The sequence below is a fragment of the Melanostigma gelatinosum genome (assembly GCF_949748355.1).
Source record: "Melanostigma gelatinosum genome assembly, chromosome: 16".
Classification (NCBI taxonomy): domain Eukaryota; kingdom Metazoa; phylum Chordata; class Actinopteri; order Perciformes; family Zoarcidae; genus Melanostigma; species Melanostigma gelatinosum.
In genome coordinates, this window is record NC_136649.1 from 23,555,519 (window position 1) to 23,573,398 (window position 17,880).

At 46.3% G+C, this 17,880-nt stretch overlaps 1 protein-coding gene across 1 annotated transcript in view; it reads right to left on the bottom strand.

The window, feature by feature from the left end:
• The window catches only part of gfra4a (GDNF family receptor alpha 4a), a gene marked incomplete at both ends in the record, with an annotated part of 121,796 nt that overhangs the window by 37,015 nt on the left and 66,901 nt on the right, over positions 1–17,880 (bottom strand). The window contains one exon of the mRNA XM_079287257.1: positions 1,187–1,468. Coding sequence (XP_079143383.1) covers positions 1,187–1,468 — 282 coding nt within the window. The remainder of the gene's footprint in view (positions 1–1,186; positions 1,469–17,880) is intronic.

A 17,880-nucleotide genomic window follows, 5' to 3' on the forward strand; every position in this document is an offset into this window, starting at 1 on the left:
CATACATTACATGCTGCTTTAATACGACCGCCGCCTGCGTCTGGTGCGTCAGTCAGTGCGTGGTCATTTTAATAAACAACTATATTTAGAAATGTACACCATGTGAGCAAAAGTAACACAGGACTTACTTACTTTACATTTACTTTACAATTACAAATAAAAGCAGGTTGTAAAAATCAATTAGCGGAAATTTAACTTAGAAAACAGCTGCAATCCATCAGCAATCAGCACTGTGTGGAGCTGGAGAGAGGCCACGCCCTCTTTGCCCAAACTGCAGCGTGCATGAGCTGATGAATGCAGCTGGTTTACTTTATCAAAGAGACTTGAGAGGTCTTGAGAATTGTGTCAAAATATACCAAACACAAAATAAGCTGCATTGACAAAGACCCACCAAGCATCATTTAAAGGTACAATATTAGACGTGCGATAATTCAAAAGCATTTAAATGAACGTCTTAACGTGAAGCAGGTCTTAACGACACGTTGACATGTTGTTGAAATGCTGTTAAAACAATGAAAACGTCATTCATTTAGTCACCAAATGGAACAAACAGTAAAGCTCATCCATCATCCCAGCCCAGTTTAAATCTCAACATCGAGACGTCTTCTGAGCTGCAAATCGATTGTTCGTGTGGAGGAGCAGCTAACCAGAAGGAACATGAAGCCACGGAAGTACGAGGCGCTTCACATGCTCAACCGCCTGCAACTTCATTCACCTCATGTGCAGGAGTGTCTGCTTCAGCTGTTGCTTCAGACGTTTTGAATGAAGTCTTCACTGTATATTATGTTTCACACTCACGGTGATGATGGATGAGCTTCACTGGTTGTTTTATTACTTTATAATCTTCATTTCTTGGCTTCTGCATTTGCACTTGACTTGCAGGATTAGCAGAACGTTGTCAAACAGCACTGTTATATATAGTGTAGGACATGACAAAGGTTGTGCAAAGCGTTTGGAATGAGCACCAACGTGATGAAATACAATTAGTGTGGGTGGAACAGAAGACATTTTGACAGAATAATCACTCTTTATTTCAGCTGGAATGTACTGCAGAGCTCTCTGGAGGCGGCGGCCTAATTCGTGTGTAATGCGCTGCACACACTTGATAATCCAGCAACATACTGAAGCTGCTTCCACCTCCTCTCGGGGACAGAAGCATCAGATTGTGTGTTAACGCCGGTCTCACCGTGCAGCACGGACTGATGCAGACTCCAGTAGATGCTCAGGCAGTTCTTCTCCTTCTTCATGCCTCGTTTACACTGGCAGCCGTGGAGAGGAGTGGACAGCAGCGCCGTCATGGCATTCTCGCACTGGTTCCGGGCCCCGGGCCCCAGCTTCACGCTGCCGTCCCCCGCCACACACTGCCTGAGGGTGCGCAGGCGCGGGCTGCAGGCGTCGTCGCTGGAGCAGGTGTCTCCCGCGCGCAGGCAGTCCCTCCCGCCTGCAGAGAGAGCCACGCGTGGGACTCCTGCAGGATAAGACAGACGGAGAGGACAGGTTAGTCTCCGTACAGTTTCTACAGCGAAGCTTTAGTCCAACGGAACCTTCCAGAGGCTGTCTAGATGTACAGATAAGACCATCCGCTAAGTATTAATCCCACAAACAAACAATAACTGCATCATCCAAACTCAATACATTCATAAAAACAGCAAAACATGATTTCTTTCTTCATTTATTGAGCCATTATGATGATGGTTACCACGTTGTTGTACCAAGGATTTTAGAAATCATACCGAAAGAGAGAAAAAGCATCACGAGGACTCGGGGGGGAGCTGCCCTGATAAACCGTGTGTTTGAAATGTGTCGAGCAGACACATATCTAGAGACACATATCTAGAGACGCACATCTAGAGACGCACATCTAGAGACGCAGATCTAGAGACGCATATCTATAGACGCACGTCTAGAGACGCACGTCTAGAGACGCACATCTAGAGACGCACATCTAGAGACGCACATCTAGAGACGCACATCTAGAGACGCACATCTAGAGACGCACATCTAGAGACGCACATCTAGAGACGCACATCTAGAGACGCACATCTAGAGACGCACATCTAGAGACGCACATCTAGAGACGCATATCTATAGACGCATATCTAGAGACGCATATCTAGAGACGCATATCTAGAGACGCATATCTAGAGACGCATATCTAGAGACGCATATCTAGAGACACATATCTAGAGACACATATCTAGAGACACACATCTAGAGACACACATCTAGAGACACACATCTAGAGACGCATATCTAGAGACACATATCTATAGACACATATCTAGAGACACATATCTAGAGACACACATCTAGAGACGCACATCTAGAGACGCACATCTAGAGACGCACATCTAGAGACGCACATCTAGAGACACAGATCTAGAGACGCACATCTATAGACGCACGTCTAGAGACGCACGTCTAGAGACGCACATCTAGAGACGCACATCTAGAGACGCACATCTAGAGACGCACATCTAGAGACGCACATCTAGAGACGCACATCTAGAGACGCACATCTAGAGACGCACATCTAGAGACGCACATCTAGAGACGCACATCTAGAGACGCACATCTAGAGACGCACATCTAGAGACGCACATCTAGAGACGCATATCTAGAGACGCATATCTAGAGACGCATATCTATAGACGCATATCTAGAGACGCATATCTAGAGACGCATATCTAGAGACGCATATCTAGAGACGCATATCTAGAGACGCATATCTAGAGACACATATCTAGAGACACACATCTAGAGACACACATCTAGAGACACACATCTAGAGACGCACATCTAGAGACGCACATCTAGAGACACATATCTATAGACACATATCTAGAGACACATATCTAGAGACACACATCTAGAGACACACATCTAGAGACACACATCTAGAGACGCATATCTAGAGACGCATATCTAGAGACGCATATCTAGAGACGCATATCTATAGACGCATATCTATAGACGCATATCTATAGACGCATATCTAGAGACACATATCTAGAGACACATATCTAGAGACACATATCTAGAGTCACACATCTAGAGACACACATCTAGAGACGCATATCTAGAGACGCATATCTAGAGACGCATATCTATAGACGCATATCTATAGACGCATATCTATAGACGCATATCTAGAGACACATATCTAGAGACACATATCTAGAGACACATATCTAGAGTCACATATCTAGAGACACATATCTATAGACACATATCTAGAGACACATATCTAGAGACACATATCTATAGACACATATCTAGAGACACATATCTAGAGACACATATCTATAGACACATATCTATAGACACATATCTAGAGACACATATCTAGAGACACATATCTAGAGACACATATCTAGAGACACATATCTAGAGACACATATCTAGAGACACATATCTAGAGACACACATCTAGAGACACATATCTAGAGACACATATCTATAGACACATATCTAGAGACACATATCTAGAGACACACATCTAGAGACACACATCTAAAGACACATATCTAGAGACACATATCTAGAGACACATATCTAGAGACACATATCTAGAGACACACATCTAGAGACACATATCTAGAGACACATATCTATAGACACATATCTAGAGACACATATCTAGAGACACACATCTAGAGACACACATCTAAAGACACATATCTAGAGACACATATCTAGAGACTATAAGAAGCACAACTGGAAGAAAAACTGGGACTGAAAATGGCAACATTTAAACAGAGCTGCAGAAGAATCCGGCGGCGGCGGCGGCGGCGCTCTATTGATCGCTCTATTCCACTGAGAAGAACAGTAGTTCCCCTTACAGAGCAGGAGAGCTGTTGATCTACAGCTTCCTTCATCGGTTCGTTTGTGTTATTTCATGATGTTCTGATCCGAACCTGCGCGGCCTCCACACAGCAGTACATTGATCGGCTTCTGTGCTGTATTTATGACCAGAACCACCACTGGGAAGCTACAGAATGTTTTACCCTTAAACATAATGAACACGCCCCTAAAGCTGCTGAATTAATGAGCGCTTTTATGACCCACTGAAGCCTCGCTACAATAATGTAAATTGTATTGAATTTAATTATTGGACTACAGGTTCACATCCCTTGTCAGAAGCAATCAAACTTGGTCAGCGAGCCATCTCACTACTGTATTCCAGCATTTTAAACTGACATTCATAAACCCGAGGGGGGTGCTGTATTATTCATGAACTAATTAATCTCGTTGTCACATAGAATACATCTGACGCCACTGACTGGATTTGATAAAACTTTGGGGGGGGGGGGATGCATCTCGGCAATACATCCTGACACGTTCAAAGTTACACTGAGGTGTTTGAGTCTACCCTGGTCAAAACTGTCCCTACACAATTCAAAGCCCATCTTTCCAGCGTCTGGCGTCACATGTCTTTTGTCAGCTGTGTTGGTAAGATGCATGAAGGGATCCTAAGAGATGCCCTTCTGGAAGACACAATTCCCCAGAAATTGCCCCATCACAACATGGTTTTATGGCAAACAGATGAACTGTCCCGCTGCGATTCAGATCCTGCAAAACTGGCACGAAGCACTCAATGATGACCCCCGACATGGAAGTTCACGCTGTTTTTGTTGATTTCTCCGAGGGCCGACTCTCTCTGAGTGACAGAGCAAAGGAGGCAGTGGGGTTCCTGTGTGTCCGATCCCTGTGGAAGTCGAGCTGGTGTCAACTGTTGCTTTGTCATTTGCATCGACAGCCTGGATTCATGTCTGCCTCCCTCTGCTGTCCCCGTCACCAAGCTCCTGGTGGAGTCTCTTCATGGCCTCAGAAGGTCTGAGACTCTGCGGCTGAACGTGTGGAGGAGTTTCCACTTTCTATGACTGGAGCTAAGACCATGCATATGGTAATCAGTGCCAGGAGAGAGGACACCATCCCTTCTTCTCTGACTGCAACAGGTTCTGGTCAAAACATATGTAGAGACTTCAAACTGCTTGGAGAGCAGATATCATCCGATCCGTCATGGGACAGGCCAGAGATCCATTCCCTCAAACGAGCAGGTCTCCCAAACAAATAGCCTGATAGAGCACACTTTGTTATTCCTCCAGCTCCTAAATCGTCCTAATTGTTCAATAAATTGTAATATATTGTATGAAATTCCCCAAATGTAAGGTTTATGCTCTTAAGTTAAGGCTCAGACGTTTGACATGTTTCAGGATTCACTGTTTAAAAGCTGTGCTGTTATGCTGCTTCTACTGTCTGGTCAAAGTTTAATGAACTAATTGAATCACAAAAGTCATAGGATTCATTGTCTACACAGAGTAGATATATCTTCCAAATTTCATGGCAATCCATCCAAACGTTGAGATGTTTCACTCAGGGCCGACGCAGCAGCCTGACCGACGGCCGTCCCTCGTGACGCTCACGAAGGAGTAGCAGCCGCCGCAAACTCCTGTTGAGCAGACAAACTTTGCTCAAAGCAACACAACTTTACACTCTAGTGAAATCCCAAAGTTTCACAACACCAAATATGTCAGGCTGGATTTTGGTGAAATGTGTATAAAATGATGCATCTGAAAGATTTCCATTTGAGGGAAAGCTGCAGCCGCACAAATCCTCTGAGGTTTGAATGTGTCCTCCAGTGTAAACATGTAGCTGTTGATAAAGAGCTGCAACAAGCCAGAATGTATATGAAGTGTTCAGACAGGGCAGACGAAGAGGAGTTCACCTTTAAATGAACTGTATCTTAAGTGGTTCATTCATTATCTAGACCAGCGCAGCTCTCAGAACCATTTAAAACAATCTAAAATGACAGAGATGAGTTTTAAACAAGTCAGCACAATTGGTTATCGACTGCTTGACAGATTCCCAGAAGCACTTCCGTGTCACTGACTACTTGTTGAGACGTTCTGTGCAGCGAGTCGGTTCACTAAGTAGATCTTGATCAAATTTGATTCCATCAGGGCTTAATCAAGTCGTGAGGAGCGGAAGCGTTTCCCCGGTAAACGGCGGGAGGTCGCTCTTTCTCCACCGGCAGACCGACCCGACTCAATCCGACGTCTACGTTTGGCTCAAACTGTTCCTCAGAGGAGCTCTCCCAGCGTTACGCACCTCCAGAGGGGATCAGATGAAAGGGCATTTCATATCGGAGTCAGGTGGACATCTTGAGCTGAAGCCTGTTGTGCTTGTGGGGAAAGAAAGGGGGTTAACCCACGAGTCCAGTCCAGCGGGAGGGTTCTCAACCTTTCCGAGGACTCAGCTAATCTAGAGGCAAGCTGTCAATAACAGGACAGACAGACAGAGAGAGGTTCGGGGTGTTAGTGGACGCTGTTCAGAGAAAGCATCTGCCACTCAAGCGAAGAGCTCATCTTTGCGGAGGTCTTGACAGACCGAAGGAAATATCCACCTTCGCTCCACTGTAGAGTCTTTAAATCGTATGTATTCCAAGTCAAGCAAGAGGGAGAGAAGAACCTGCAGGGTGAGATCACCTCATTCGTTTCTCATGCAAATCAGATCCACTTTCTGAGTTTCTTGTGTCGAGTGATGGTACCTTTAAAAACAGCGGAGGAATCAAGAGACTTCACTCGCTCTCAAGATGCAGATTTGCAATGGAAATACGTGAGACATCTCACCTCGTGTAGTTTCATTCACTCTGTTTGAGAGAAACACCATCTAAACATGGAGATCTCTCATGCAAGTGTGTGGAGCTGCAGGTGGGCGTCTGTGTGGGCGGCTGTGTGGGCGGCTGTGTGGGCGGCTGTGTGTGGGCGTCTGTGTGGGCGTCTGTGTGTGGGCGGCTGTGTGTGGGCGTTCTGATATGGAAGGTGGAGCGCCGGAAAAACCCGAAAGCCCGGTTTGGCTTCCGTCTGCTTCAAGGCAAAATCTTTTCTTTTTTTTTTAAAAGGCTCTGTTGAGCAGCGTATTAAATTGTAACTAATCCAGTGTGGAGAGGTTTGATATCTGAGAAATGAAGCAGCACTAAGATATAAGAGATAAGCGTTTGCCTGGAAACAGAGCCGCAGCGCAGCAGCAGTTCAAAGAGAGGCCGTCAGACCCAATTAGACGAAATCAACCTCTCTCTCTCTCTCTCTCTCTCTCTCTCTCTCTCTCTCTCTCTCTCTCTCTCTCTCTCTCTCTCTCTCTCTCTCTCTCTCTCTCTCTCTCTCTCTCATATGAATTCAGTTTGCAGCGAGACTTGTTCAGAGAATAATTGGTCCTCAAAATAGGCTGCGATCGCCTCCTTTTGGTCTCAGTCATTGATTCAGCAAAAACATGATGAAATTTGGAGAAGAACCAAGAGACAACTGTGGCCGTGATGCAGAATACTAACTCACTTCCTGGATTCCTCAGCGACTCATCCATCCCGGAGAAAGTCAATATCGTTCCTCAGAAACACGCTGCTGCTGTGTTCGTTGTGTTCCAGCGATGGAGAGTGTGTGTGTGTGTGTGTGTGTGTGTGTGTGTGAGTGTGTGTGTGTGTTTGTCTCCAGACCTGGAAGCAGACATTTATGTGGTGCTATCTGACATGAAATAGATTTTAGAATGAGCTCCTGCGTGGAGTGAATGACATGATGGAGGATGAAAAGATGATCAGACTAAAGTTAGATGACTCGATCAGTATCTGAAAAGAAATAAAAGACAAAGGTTCAAGACTTCAATCAGAAGCCTAAAGAATTCTAAATTGGATATTATGACAATGAAGACGCTTTTAATGGGAACATAAATTAGAGGAACTGCATGAGATTGTAATAATAATCAACAGAAGCAGAAGAGCAATTGCCTTTTGATGGAAATTGCACATCTTCTCATGAGTATTTTAGAAAGGAATCAAATACATCAGTGCACATGTGAGATGTTCATACTTCCTGTTGTTCACCGTGCGGCACCGTGCTGCACGTTGCGGCACCGTGCCAGGAAGCAGGAGGAGGGTGTCGTACAAGCTGACAAGACGTCCTGCTCTCATTATGCTATTCCCGTCTTTAGCTGTTTGAATGCGCTGCTCAGGCGCACAAAGCAGAAGAGATGCATTACATCCTGTCCGTGTCAATGTTGGGATGGACTGGGACGAAGAGGGGGCTTCATGACACTTCATCCACACCACAATGCTGGTAGAAACATAACGGGAGGAAGGACACCGGGAGAGGATGTTTTCTCCAACTTGATTTCATCTTGTTGTGCCTGTAAATCCAGCGACTTGATAAGAGAGCCCGATGTCAGGCCAGATGTAATTGCTGCCAATTTTCTCCGTTAGAGAAACGCGGCTATTTGTGTGAGATGGTATCTGCCGTCAGTCTGACCTATTAAATCCTCACTCTTGTTACAGCACAGTGGATTTGACGCTTGATATCTTTACTGCTGATTGCTTATAATGTCTGGGGCGTTGAAACTCAACCTTATTCCCACTGCCAGTGAGTGCACTTTAAAATAAAGAATGCAGAAAATCACTGCTGGGAATAAAGTTAACGGTGAGCTGACGTTTGCCGTCACTTGTCTGAGTGAAGACTGTTCAGGAACAATTCTTATTGTCTGTCTCTTATTAACTATTTGAGTTTAAAATGCTACGAAACAGTCAGCGAATAAGTCAACCTGTGCAAACATCCATCTGTCCAGTCCTGATATATTTTGCTCCAGCTTTCCTTGTGGGATCCCAAAGTGCTGTTGGGCCTGATGGGAGATGTAGGTCATGGAACTGATAAAGACAATCTCTCAGTGCCCCACTTAGCAGCAAACCACACCGGTACACATTGAAGACCGTCGCTCAATCAAACCACATAAAACCAACATCATCTGCAAACAAGCCCTCAAACTGAGCCTTACTTGTGCTTTCACGCCTTGCTGATGAATATCTTCACCTTTTAGGAGATTTGGGGTCAGCGAGAGGCAGCAAGGCGTACTTGTTGTGTCGTGTCATCACTTCATGTAAATACAGCTATTGGAACAAATGGACGAGCAGAAAACGATCCTCCAACACCCTTTACTCTCCAGCGTCTTCCAGAGGACACTTCAAAGAACACGTGAAACAGCTTTTCCACAAAACACTCAACACGTGAGCAGCTTATGAGGGTTATTTCTGACGGGCAGGTGGCACCTTGCATGGTAGCCTCTGCCATCAGCGTATGAATGTGTGTGAATGGGTATATATACATATATATATATATACTTATTTCTCTGTCTTTGTAAATACAAATAGCTACACATTGAGGTATGAATGTACAAAGACAACATTTTTCTCAACTTGCAATTAGAACTCGGCAATATGGTGGAAATCAAATATTACAATATTTTCGACCAAATACCTTGATATCGCTCTTGTAGAATATTGTAGGTTTGACTACTGGTGCTTTGACAAAATATTTACAAAATGAGATTTTTGATAAACAATCATCAGTAATGCTGATATAATGACTACGTGGTAAACAGTCAGGTCACCTGTCATGCAGCCTTTAAAGCAGGACAGACAACACTTCACATGCCATTTTACAATATCTAAAGCCAGGACAGTAGAGTACATACACTGGGTATTCTCATTCTACTTTTCATCTCTGCTCCTCACTTCGTCTCCCCGGGGTCTTTCAGTCGGAGTGTTAGCATGGCTGAGAGACAGAGCGGTGTGCACGTCTGTGTTTACTGTTGGCTGGAAATAACATCCTCTCACTGTAAATGTCTTCCCGTTACCAGCGTCCTGTTTGTCTATTTACAGCACTTGTGTGTGAGCATTTGTGTGCACACATATTGTTCCTCAGGCGGAAATAATCTCATTGTTTGGAATAATCCCAAGTGGGCAAAGCTAAAGGAAGCAAAGCCTCTCTGAGCACTTGAGCTGGAAAACTTCAGCGCCAGAGAGACAACTTCTTCAGCATGATGTGTATTGATTGATTATAGCCTTAATATGTATTATCATGTAAGGTCACCAGGTTAGCTGACAAAGATTAGCAAGACAGCTGCAGCCCAACATGAAAGTAGCTGCCCTGAATAGTTCCATAATGCTGGTGTTCATCTTTGTCTGAATCGTAAGTGGACCGCACTTACGCAACTATTTTCAGCCTTGGTCAGAGAAAGTGCTTTATATATTCATCCTCCATCCTCACACAGGCGTGCAGGCCCGCCGGCCTGGCGGAGAGTTTAACAAGCAGCCAGCTTATAGTTCGAAGGTTATAGACCACCATCAACAGCGAGCTTAGACCCTCGACTACACACAGCGCTCCAAAAGCACCATCCTCATCGTAAAGGTTCACACAAAGCTGACTGCCTCCCCCCACCTGCAGCTCCTGAGCTACCATGCAGCTGACCACACAGAGACGAAGACAACAGCCCTCCCATCACATGTCAGAGTGAGCAGCTGTGATAGAATGATATGAATCCAAAGGCTTGGGAGAGAAGCATTCCCATACAAGCGCTGTTTAAATAATGTGCTGACAGTAATCAAGTTGTTCCTTTTGGGACAACGGTAATTCAATTCTCTTCCTGTACCCCCATGATGCTTTGCTTCGCGGTGCTGCGCGCACATTGAAATCACGAAGGGACAAAGAAAGTCATTTTCTCCAAATGAGAGACGTAGTCTCCTCGAGGATTAGGACAAACTGCCAAGACGGAGCCGGCGAGACGAAGCAGATGAACGTGGTGTTCTTCAGCTGCTGTGTTGAGAAACAGTGACGGCTGCTCGTGATGGAGACAGACTGAATACCACGGGAGAGCGTCGGCAGAACCTTACAAACAGCTGTACTGTAAACAGTCAACCACTAAATCAGTGAATCAATCGGTTTCATTGCTTTATGCACGAAATATAAAAATGACAATTAGATAACCTGCATGAGAAATACAGAAACAGATGATACATTTGGTTCGAATAATAATAATCCACGTACAGTGATCAGTCTGACCCGGACACACATGATCAGTACGAGAGGTTCCCACTCTAATGAGGTCACATTGTAAACACGTATTTAATGCATTACGAACGTAAGTCACCGACGAACTGCATTTAAAGAGTGAAGCTTGACTCCTCGGTGCTGATCTAATGACATCCAACAGCTGAACTCCTGTTTTCAGTCCGATATTCTCTGCACCACTGTGTTCATTAAACACCAGCAGATAACCTCTTTAAGGCGCCGGGTATCCGTGGCTGGTGAGATGGCGTTCCTGCATTAAAGGGAGCGCTGGATGTGTGACTTCATATTGAGCTGCTGGGGAGCGTGTCCATGTTTAGAATCTCTGTGTTTTGAAAAGCGTGCCTCTGCTCGTACGAGTGGGATAAGGTGACGGGACGAGGACACGCTGATTGCGAGTCTGGGCTGTGAATGCATCACTGACCCCCAATTACGACTTCTACAAAGAGCTCTCCAAATGCATGTTTGAACCTGGAGGGCACAGGTCAGCACACAATTAGAACCGGGAACAAATAAAAAGAAGAACTTTTTGAATGAGAGGGAAAAACGAACCTTGAAAGTGGCAAATGGAAGTCTTTGTTCAGCGAGATGGCTTCAAGCCTTCGTGAACGTCTCGTTGTCCTCCGCGCTGGATGCCCTCTCTGTCCAAGACTCTACCGCATTAATGACTGATCGTGGACGCGCGATAATTAACAGCGTCGCTGGCAGATGAAGAGAGACGGGGCTTTGATGTTAGCGTTTGGCAAAGCTCTGCGGTCACACACTCGTTGGGAGATGACCCGCGATGAGCAAGGAGGTGAGCTGATGTTTCATGATGTAAGGCAGCAGATCAGGAGACACGCCGCTGGGTTCTGCCGTCCATTATCTCAGTGAGCAGCGCTTCATGCTCCGTGTGAGATCAGGATGAAATGATAATGTGTATTGACGGATCCGCTCCTGTCTCTTTCTGTCTGGCTCTCCTGCTGCCTTATGCTCCATCACACTTCCACAGCGATGCCATTCTGCATGAGCAAATTATCATTTTCAATCTCCTGGCGACGTCCAATGGGATAGGTTTGTGCTTTGGCTGGGTTTGATGTTGCTGTGCTCGTGGTGCCGTTTGTGTCAGTATCCTCCTGCTAATACGGCCGAGTCAGCGGAGGGCATCGCGGCAGTAATATGCTCCGTGTCACTCCGAGGAGAGTTTTCTCACTTTATCTCCGCGGTCATGGGTTTGGAGCCGGAGGCATCTTTTTAATGAGGAAGAGGGACACCATGACAGGGGCGAGCTGACCCGATACAAGCCAGGACCGAGCCAGTCCCCTGTCCTGCTGTGCTACGCTGTACACACTAAGGCAAACATGGACCCTGAAACACACACACGAGTAACACGCGAGCCCTGCAGAGACACATCACGTCAGACTCTCTTTGTGTCAGAAGCTATTTGAAGCGCCCGCTGTGGACCGCCGGGTCTGGAACACACAGAAGCTTCTCCGTGTTCACTCACATGAACACGCCGAGAGCCTCCATCTGCATCGGCGCCTCACCGGCACCTCACCGCCGCCTCACCGGTATATGTGAATACATATAATTAATATGATTGTGTGTGTGTGTGTGTGTGTGCGTAAGTGATGAAGTGTCTGGTTCGATGTTGAAAAGGCCTTGCAGAGGTGAATTACTTGTGTGGGATATTTCCTTTGTTTTTCGATGAGCAATCACAGAAATGACAAATCAAACAGAGGATGTTGAGAGCGAGACTCATCTAAAGAACAACGCTCTCAAACAGTTTGAGAAGTCATCCCATCACAGGTTTGCCCACAACCAGCAGTGAACTACCGCTGCAACACTTCACTTTGTTCTTGTGTTCCTAATCGGGGGAACAAATCATAATTTAATCTGACAGACGTTTTATTCTTTTGCACCAAACCTTTGAAGCTGCTGATGACAGGTGACCAGAAGTCTCCTCTTAGCAGCGAATGATGACTTTAAATGACTCCAGCGGCCAGCGAGACTCTTTGTGACTCTGATCTAAAACACGTAACAGACATTGTTCCTGCCTGCTGTGGTTGAGAAGCGCAGCGTGAGACTTGAGGTTGCCGGTGCGACGGCACTTTAAACGCGTCGCCAGAACACACACGACTCTGGAGCAGCTGTGGAACCGCGTGACAGCGCAGCTCCCGACTGAAAGCAGCGCAAACGATATTCACTGCAGCAGCGTCTGCCGCTGACGCATCCAAAGATGATGAAACGCTGTTTGGAAGCACTTTTAATGAACTGTTGGAAACGAGCCTCAGAAAGAAGAACTGTACAGGACAGCTGATTGTTTTTATTTCTTACTTTTTGTTTCTGTTTTTCCAACCAACGTTTTATGAAGACATTTCAAACAGCACTTTTGTCTGCAGAGTTTCAGTATTTGCTGCGGTCCTTCACACGTTCCATTGGCTCATGAATAAGGTCCTAAAACACCATACTGTCCACTATTACTACTGTACATCAAGATGTGCTGCTCGACTGTGGATTCTGTAAATCATAACCTGTAATTTGACAATGTTTGCCCACCGTTAAAATCAAATAAACGTGTTCGATTTAATTATTATGATATTGATAATAATATAGTACATGTATTAGATGTACTACATTACTACATTAGCTAGCTGTATATAATATAATAATGACTTTCTATTCTTGACAGGTTTCAGTGGGTCAGTCAGTTATTGGGGTTTGTGTCGGCACTGGACGTCTCCGTCCAGCAGAGATTGGGTCAAAGAGAAAACACCTGTTGGAGTTTTGCAGGAAAAGATTCATGTGGGATCACGAGGTGTGCCGTTAACTCCTTGTGATGAAGATCGGATCTGTTCATGAAACCACATGGGGTCAGACTTTAAAGACCCAGACCTGACCCAGAGCTCTGAGCAGTGAAGAGCCGTGTAGAATGAGATGCTGTTGAAGCAGCAAAGAAGCTTCTGTGTGCCGCAGAGATACACGTTTGATGATCTGTTCCATTGTGGAGGCAGCTTTGGTTTGTGTATGCAGATGCCTCGTGCTATCAATTCATGAGCACTGAATTATGAGGTCCATCTGCATGCAGAGCAGTTTCAACATCATCAAGAGTGGCTGAAAACAAGTACCGTAGCTCTGCATGTGCATGTTGTAATCATGTCAATGTGGGCCTCTTTCTGACAAAAGCCACAGCTTAGAATACTCCAGCTTTTAAAATTATTATTTCAAATCAGCAATGGAAAAAACGGGTAATAATAAAACAATAGGAGACAATGAACAATAATAAACGAAGGCTTTGTTTCAGACTCATGTGAAGCCTGTTTTTAGAGGCTGCAGCCTCATAATACCAGAGGTCCCGTGGGAATCACAGGCTGACTCGAGCACTGGGTGTGAGATGAAGTGAGAGACGTGAACTCTCACCCTCTCCTACTCTCTCTCGTGTACTTGTGTCAGCGGAGAGAGGAGGTCGGAGGTGATCATCAGATCCCAGAGAGCCAAACCGTGATTCTACTCCGGAGGTAATGCGAGTCGACATGGTCTGTGGCTTCCATTGTGGTGATGTTGTTTTTCTAGGAACGCTCTGTTGGGACGTTAAAGGGTAACGATGGTATTTTTCAACCTAGACTCTATTTCTCATGTTTTTGTGTCTCACTGACTAATGGGGACAACAATTTCTGAAATTGGTCCAGTATTGAACGAGAGCCTCTGCAAACAGGCTGCAATCCAATCAGCGGAGGATGAGTGTGTGTGTGTGTGTGTGTGTGTGTGTGGGGGGGGGGGGGGATGCTTTAAAGATCAATTGCTGCCCAATATTCAAATTTCACAACTAGACTTCTCCTCGAGTGGGACTTGGACACAGAAACAAACAGCCCGGATCAAGAGAAAGGTGAAGAACAATGTTGAGTTCTCTGTTGGGTCCTTTCCATCATGTCGTCACACACTTCAGATACAGCAGCCTGTCAGCGGTGAAGAACTACCCGCCGGTAGAACGACACTGCTCAACTGTAGCTCGTGTCGGAGCTGCTGGTTACAGCGTTCTCCATCAATACTGGACCAATAAAATAGAAACGTGACCCATTCGTCACTTTGACACAAAAACACGGGAAATCGGGTTCGGATTGAAAAATATCGACGTTACCCTTTAAGATCCGAGCTCTTCATCGGTCCTACTGCGTCTGCATTGGTTTGTAGAAAACAACATTATGCCAACAGATAGAAAAAGACTCATATTAGACGCGTAACGAAAAGCTGCTGTCTGTATCTGCACGTCTGTGTTTGGAGGTATACAGACGAAGGAAGATGGCCGTTGTGCATGCTCTTTTAAGATGGACTTTAAATTCAGCTCCTCCTAATCGCGTCTACTGTCAGGCCTCAGTGTTGGTATAAATAACAGTTATTGAGGATTGACCATGTTAAAGGTCTGACAAGCTACCTTGAAGATACCCACAACATTTGCTTTTTGGAAACCGAGAGCGTATTTCTCTTATTTCTGCTGCTGCTGCTGCTGCTACTGCGCTGCTGCTGCTGCTGCTGCTGCTGCTGCTGCGCTGCTGCTGCTGCGCTGCTGCTGCTGCTGCTGCGCTGCTGCTGCTGCTGCTGCGCTGCTGCTGCGCTGCTGCTGCTGCTGCTGCTGCTGCTGCTGCTGCTGCTGCTGCTGCTGCGCTGCTGCTGCTGCTGCTGCTGCTGCTGCTGCTGCTGCGCTGCTGCTGCTGCTGCTGCGCTGCTGCTGCTGCTGCTGCGCTGCTGCTGCTGCTGCTGCTGCTGCTGCTGCGCTGCTGCTGCTGCTGCTGCGCTGCTGCTGCTGCTGCTGCGCTGCTGCTGCTGCTGCTGCGCTGCTGCTGCGCTGCTGCTGCTGCGCTGCTGCTGCTGCTGCGCTGCTGCTGCTGCTGCGCTGCTGCTGCTGCTGCTGCTGCTGCTGCTGCTGCTGCTGCTGCTGCTGCTGCTGCGCTGCTGCTGCTGCTGCTGCTGCTGCTACTGCGCTGCTGCTGCTGCGCTGCTGCTGCTGCTGCGCTGCTGCTGCGCTGCTGCTGCTGCTGCTGCGCTGCTGCTGCTGGATAAGGATTTGGTTTTGTTTCATAAAAAGGAAAATAATACGTCAGCTTATTGGACTGTTCACTGTGACAAATGATCTCCATTTATTGCAAGAAATATATGAGCAGCAGTGGTTCTTCATGAGAGTTTATCTTTGAGGCCGGCAAAACTATTTCCGTAGTAATAGAGGCAAACTTTGTGAAAGAAAGAAGACAAAAGGTCTACGCATAATGCTTTCTCCCCTTCTAGCATATTAGAAGACTTTTAGCTGCAAAAGGAAATAACTGCTTTAATGTACTCAATTTAGAAGAGTTCGTAGGGAAGTGTGATAAAATGCTCCCAAAAGACATTACAGAAATAAGCTGTTCACAGTGCTCCGTGCTTCTTTAACCCAACATGTTGTCGGCCGTTGACCTGGATAGAGCTGAAAGTGACTGTTTGCACTGTGAGGCCGTGGGCTGATTGAAAAGAGTCCCACGGGCGAGCAGAAGGATGATCTCATGCTGGGATATGTAACTTTGATGGAAGTGGGCAGAAGTGAACTTTGTGGTCAGATGGTGCACAGTGGACATGAGTGTGTGTTTCTCTGTGCTCACAGCCCTTAAAGTGACACATGCATTCGAGGTACACAGAGGTATGATGTCATGTGGCTGTAATAACGATGAGCAGTCACTGCGGTGACATTCTGGAAGGTAGTTGGTATAATTATAAATCGGGTGCTGAAATATTGACGAGGTCGGGGACTTTCTGCGATGTCTGTGTCTCGTGTCTCTGTCGTGGAGGCTACATTCCAGATGATCGGGCACGTGTGCTCCTCGCCGCGGGGGACTCGCTGTCAGCGCGGTGGGTTCGGCTGTAACCGCTCGTTACAGAGAGAACCACTTCTCTTTCATTTGGACTCGCGATTACTCCAGAGGGCACTGTTGAGACTGTATTTCATAAAACATGGAAAATAAGTATTCATTACAAAACGAATGTAATGATGTCGCATACCTCGTAAAACTTCACGATCGGGGCTAAAAGACTATAAAAGCTGTTTGAACAGACTCCCAAAACAACTCCGTCACAAACTACCAGCATTACTACAAATACCACATTCATATTTCGCATTTTGTGTGCACACGCGACACATTTCTGGACATAATAATCGAAGCTACATGCTAACAGACAAAGCGAGATAGCACAAAGCACAACACAACCATTACGGACATAGCCGTAACATTCCTCTCCGTCACACTATCGCTGAGATATCAGCAGACACCAGCAACACAAATCATATTATCGCTTCATGATCATAAATATGACTCACTTTTGACGTTTTCAAGGCGAATAAGTATAAATCCCCGCATTTGTTTCGCCGGTAAACAGTCACTGGACTTCCTGTCTGCTGCAGACTCCTTTCCGTTGGAGGGGTGAAAGCCCCCCTCAGGTACGAGTGTTACCTCGAGTGCTCACTGAAGCTTAGTTGTGTTATATCAATCGATTTATTGATTTATAAATGTATTGATTCATATCATTTTCGATCTCTCCAGAAGACAAAATCCTCGGTCTGATTGCAGTGTGTGTGTGTGTGTGTGTGTGTGTGTGTGTGTGGGTGTGTGTGTGTGTGTGTGTGTGGGTGGGGAGGGTGTGTGTGTGTGAGGGGGGGGTGTGTGATGGAGGTGTGAGGGGGGAGGTGTGTGTGGGAGGGGGGGGTGTGTGGGTGGGGAGAGTGTGTGTGTGTGTGTGTGTGTGTGTGTGTGTGTGGGTGTGTGTGTGTGTGTGTGTGGGTGGGGAGGGTGTGTGTGTGTGAGGGGGGGGTGTGTGATGGAGGTGTGAGGGGGGAGGTGTGTGTGGGAGTGGGGGGTGTGTGGGTGGGGAGGGTGTGTGTGTGTGTGTGTGTGTGTGTGTGTGTGTGTGTGTGTGTGTGAGGGGGGGGGGAGGTGTGTGTGTGAGGGGGGGGGGCTGGGCTGGGCTGAAGGTGCTTTACATGTTTACATGTATG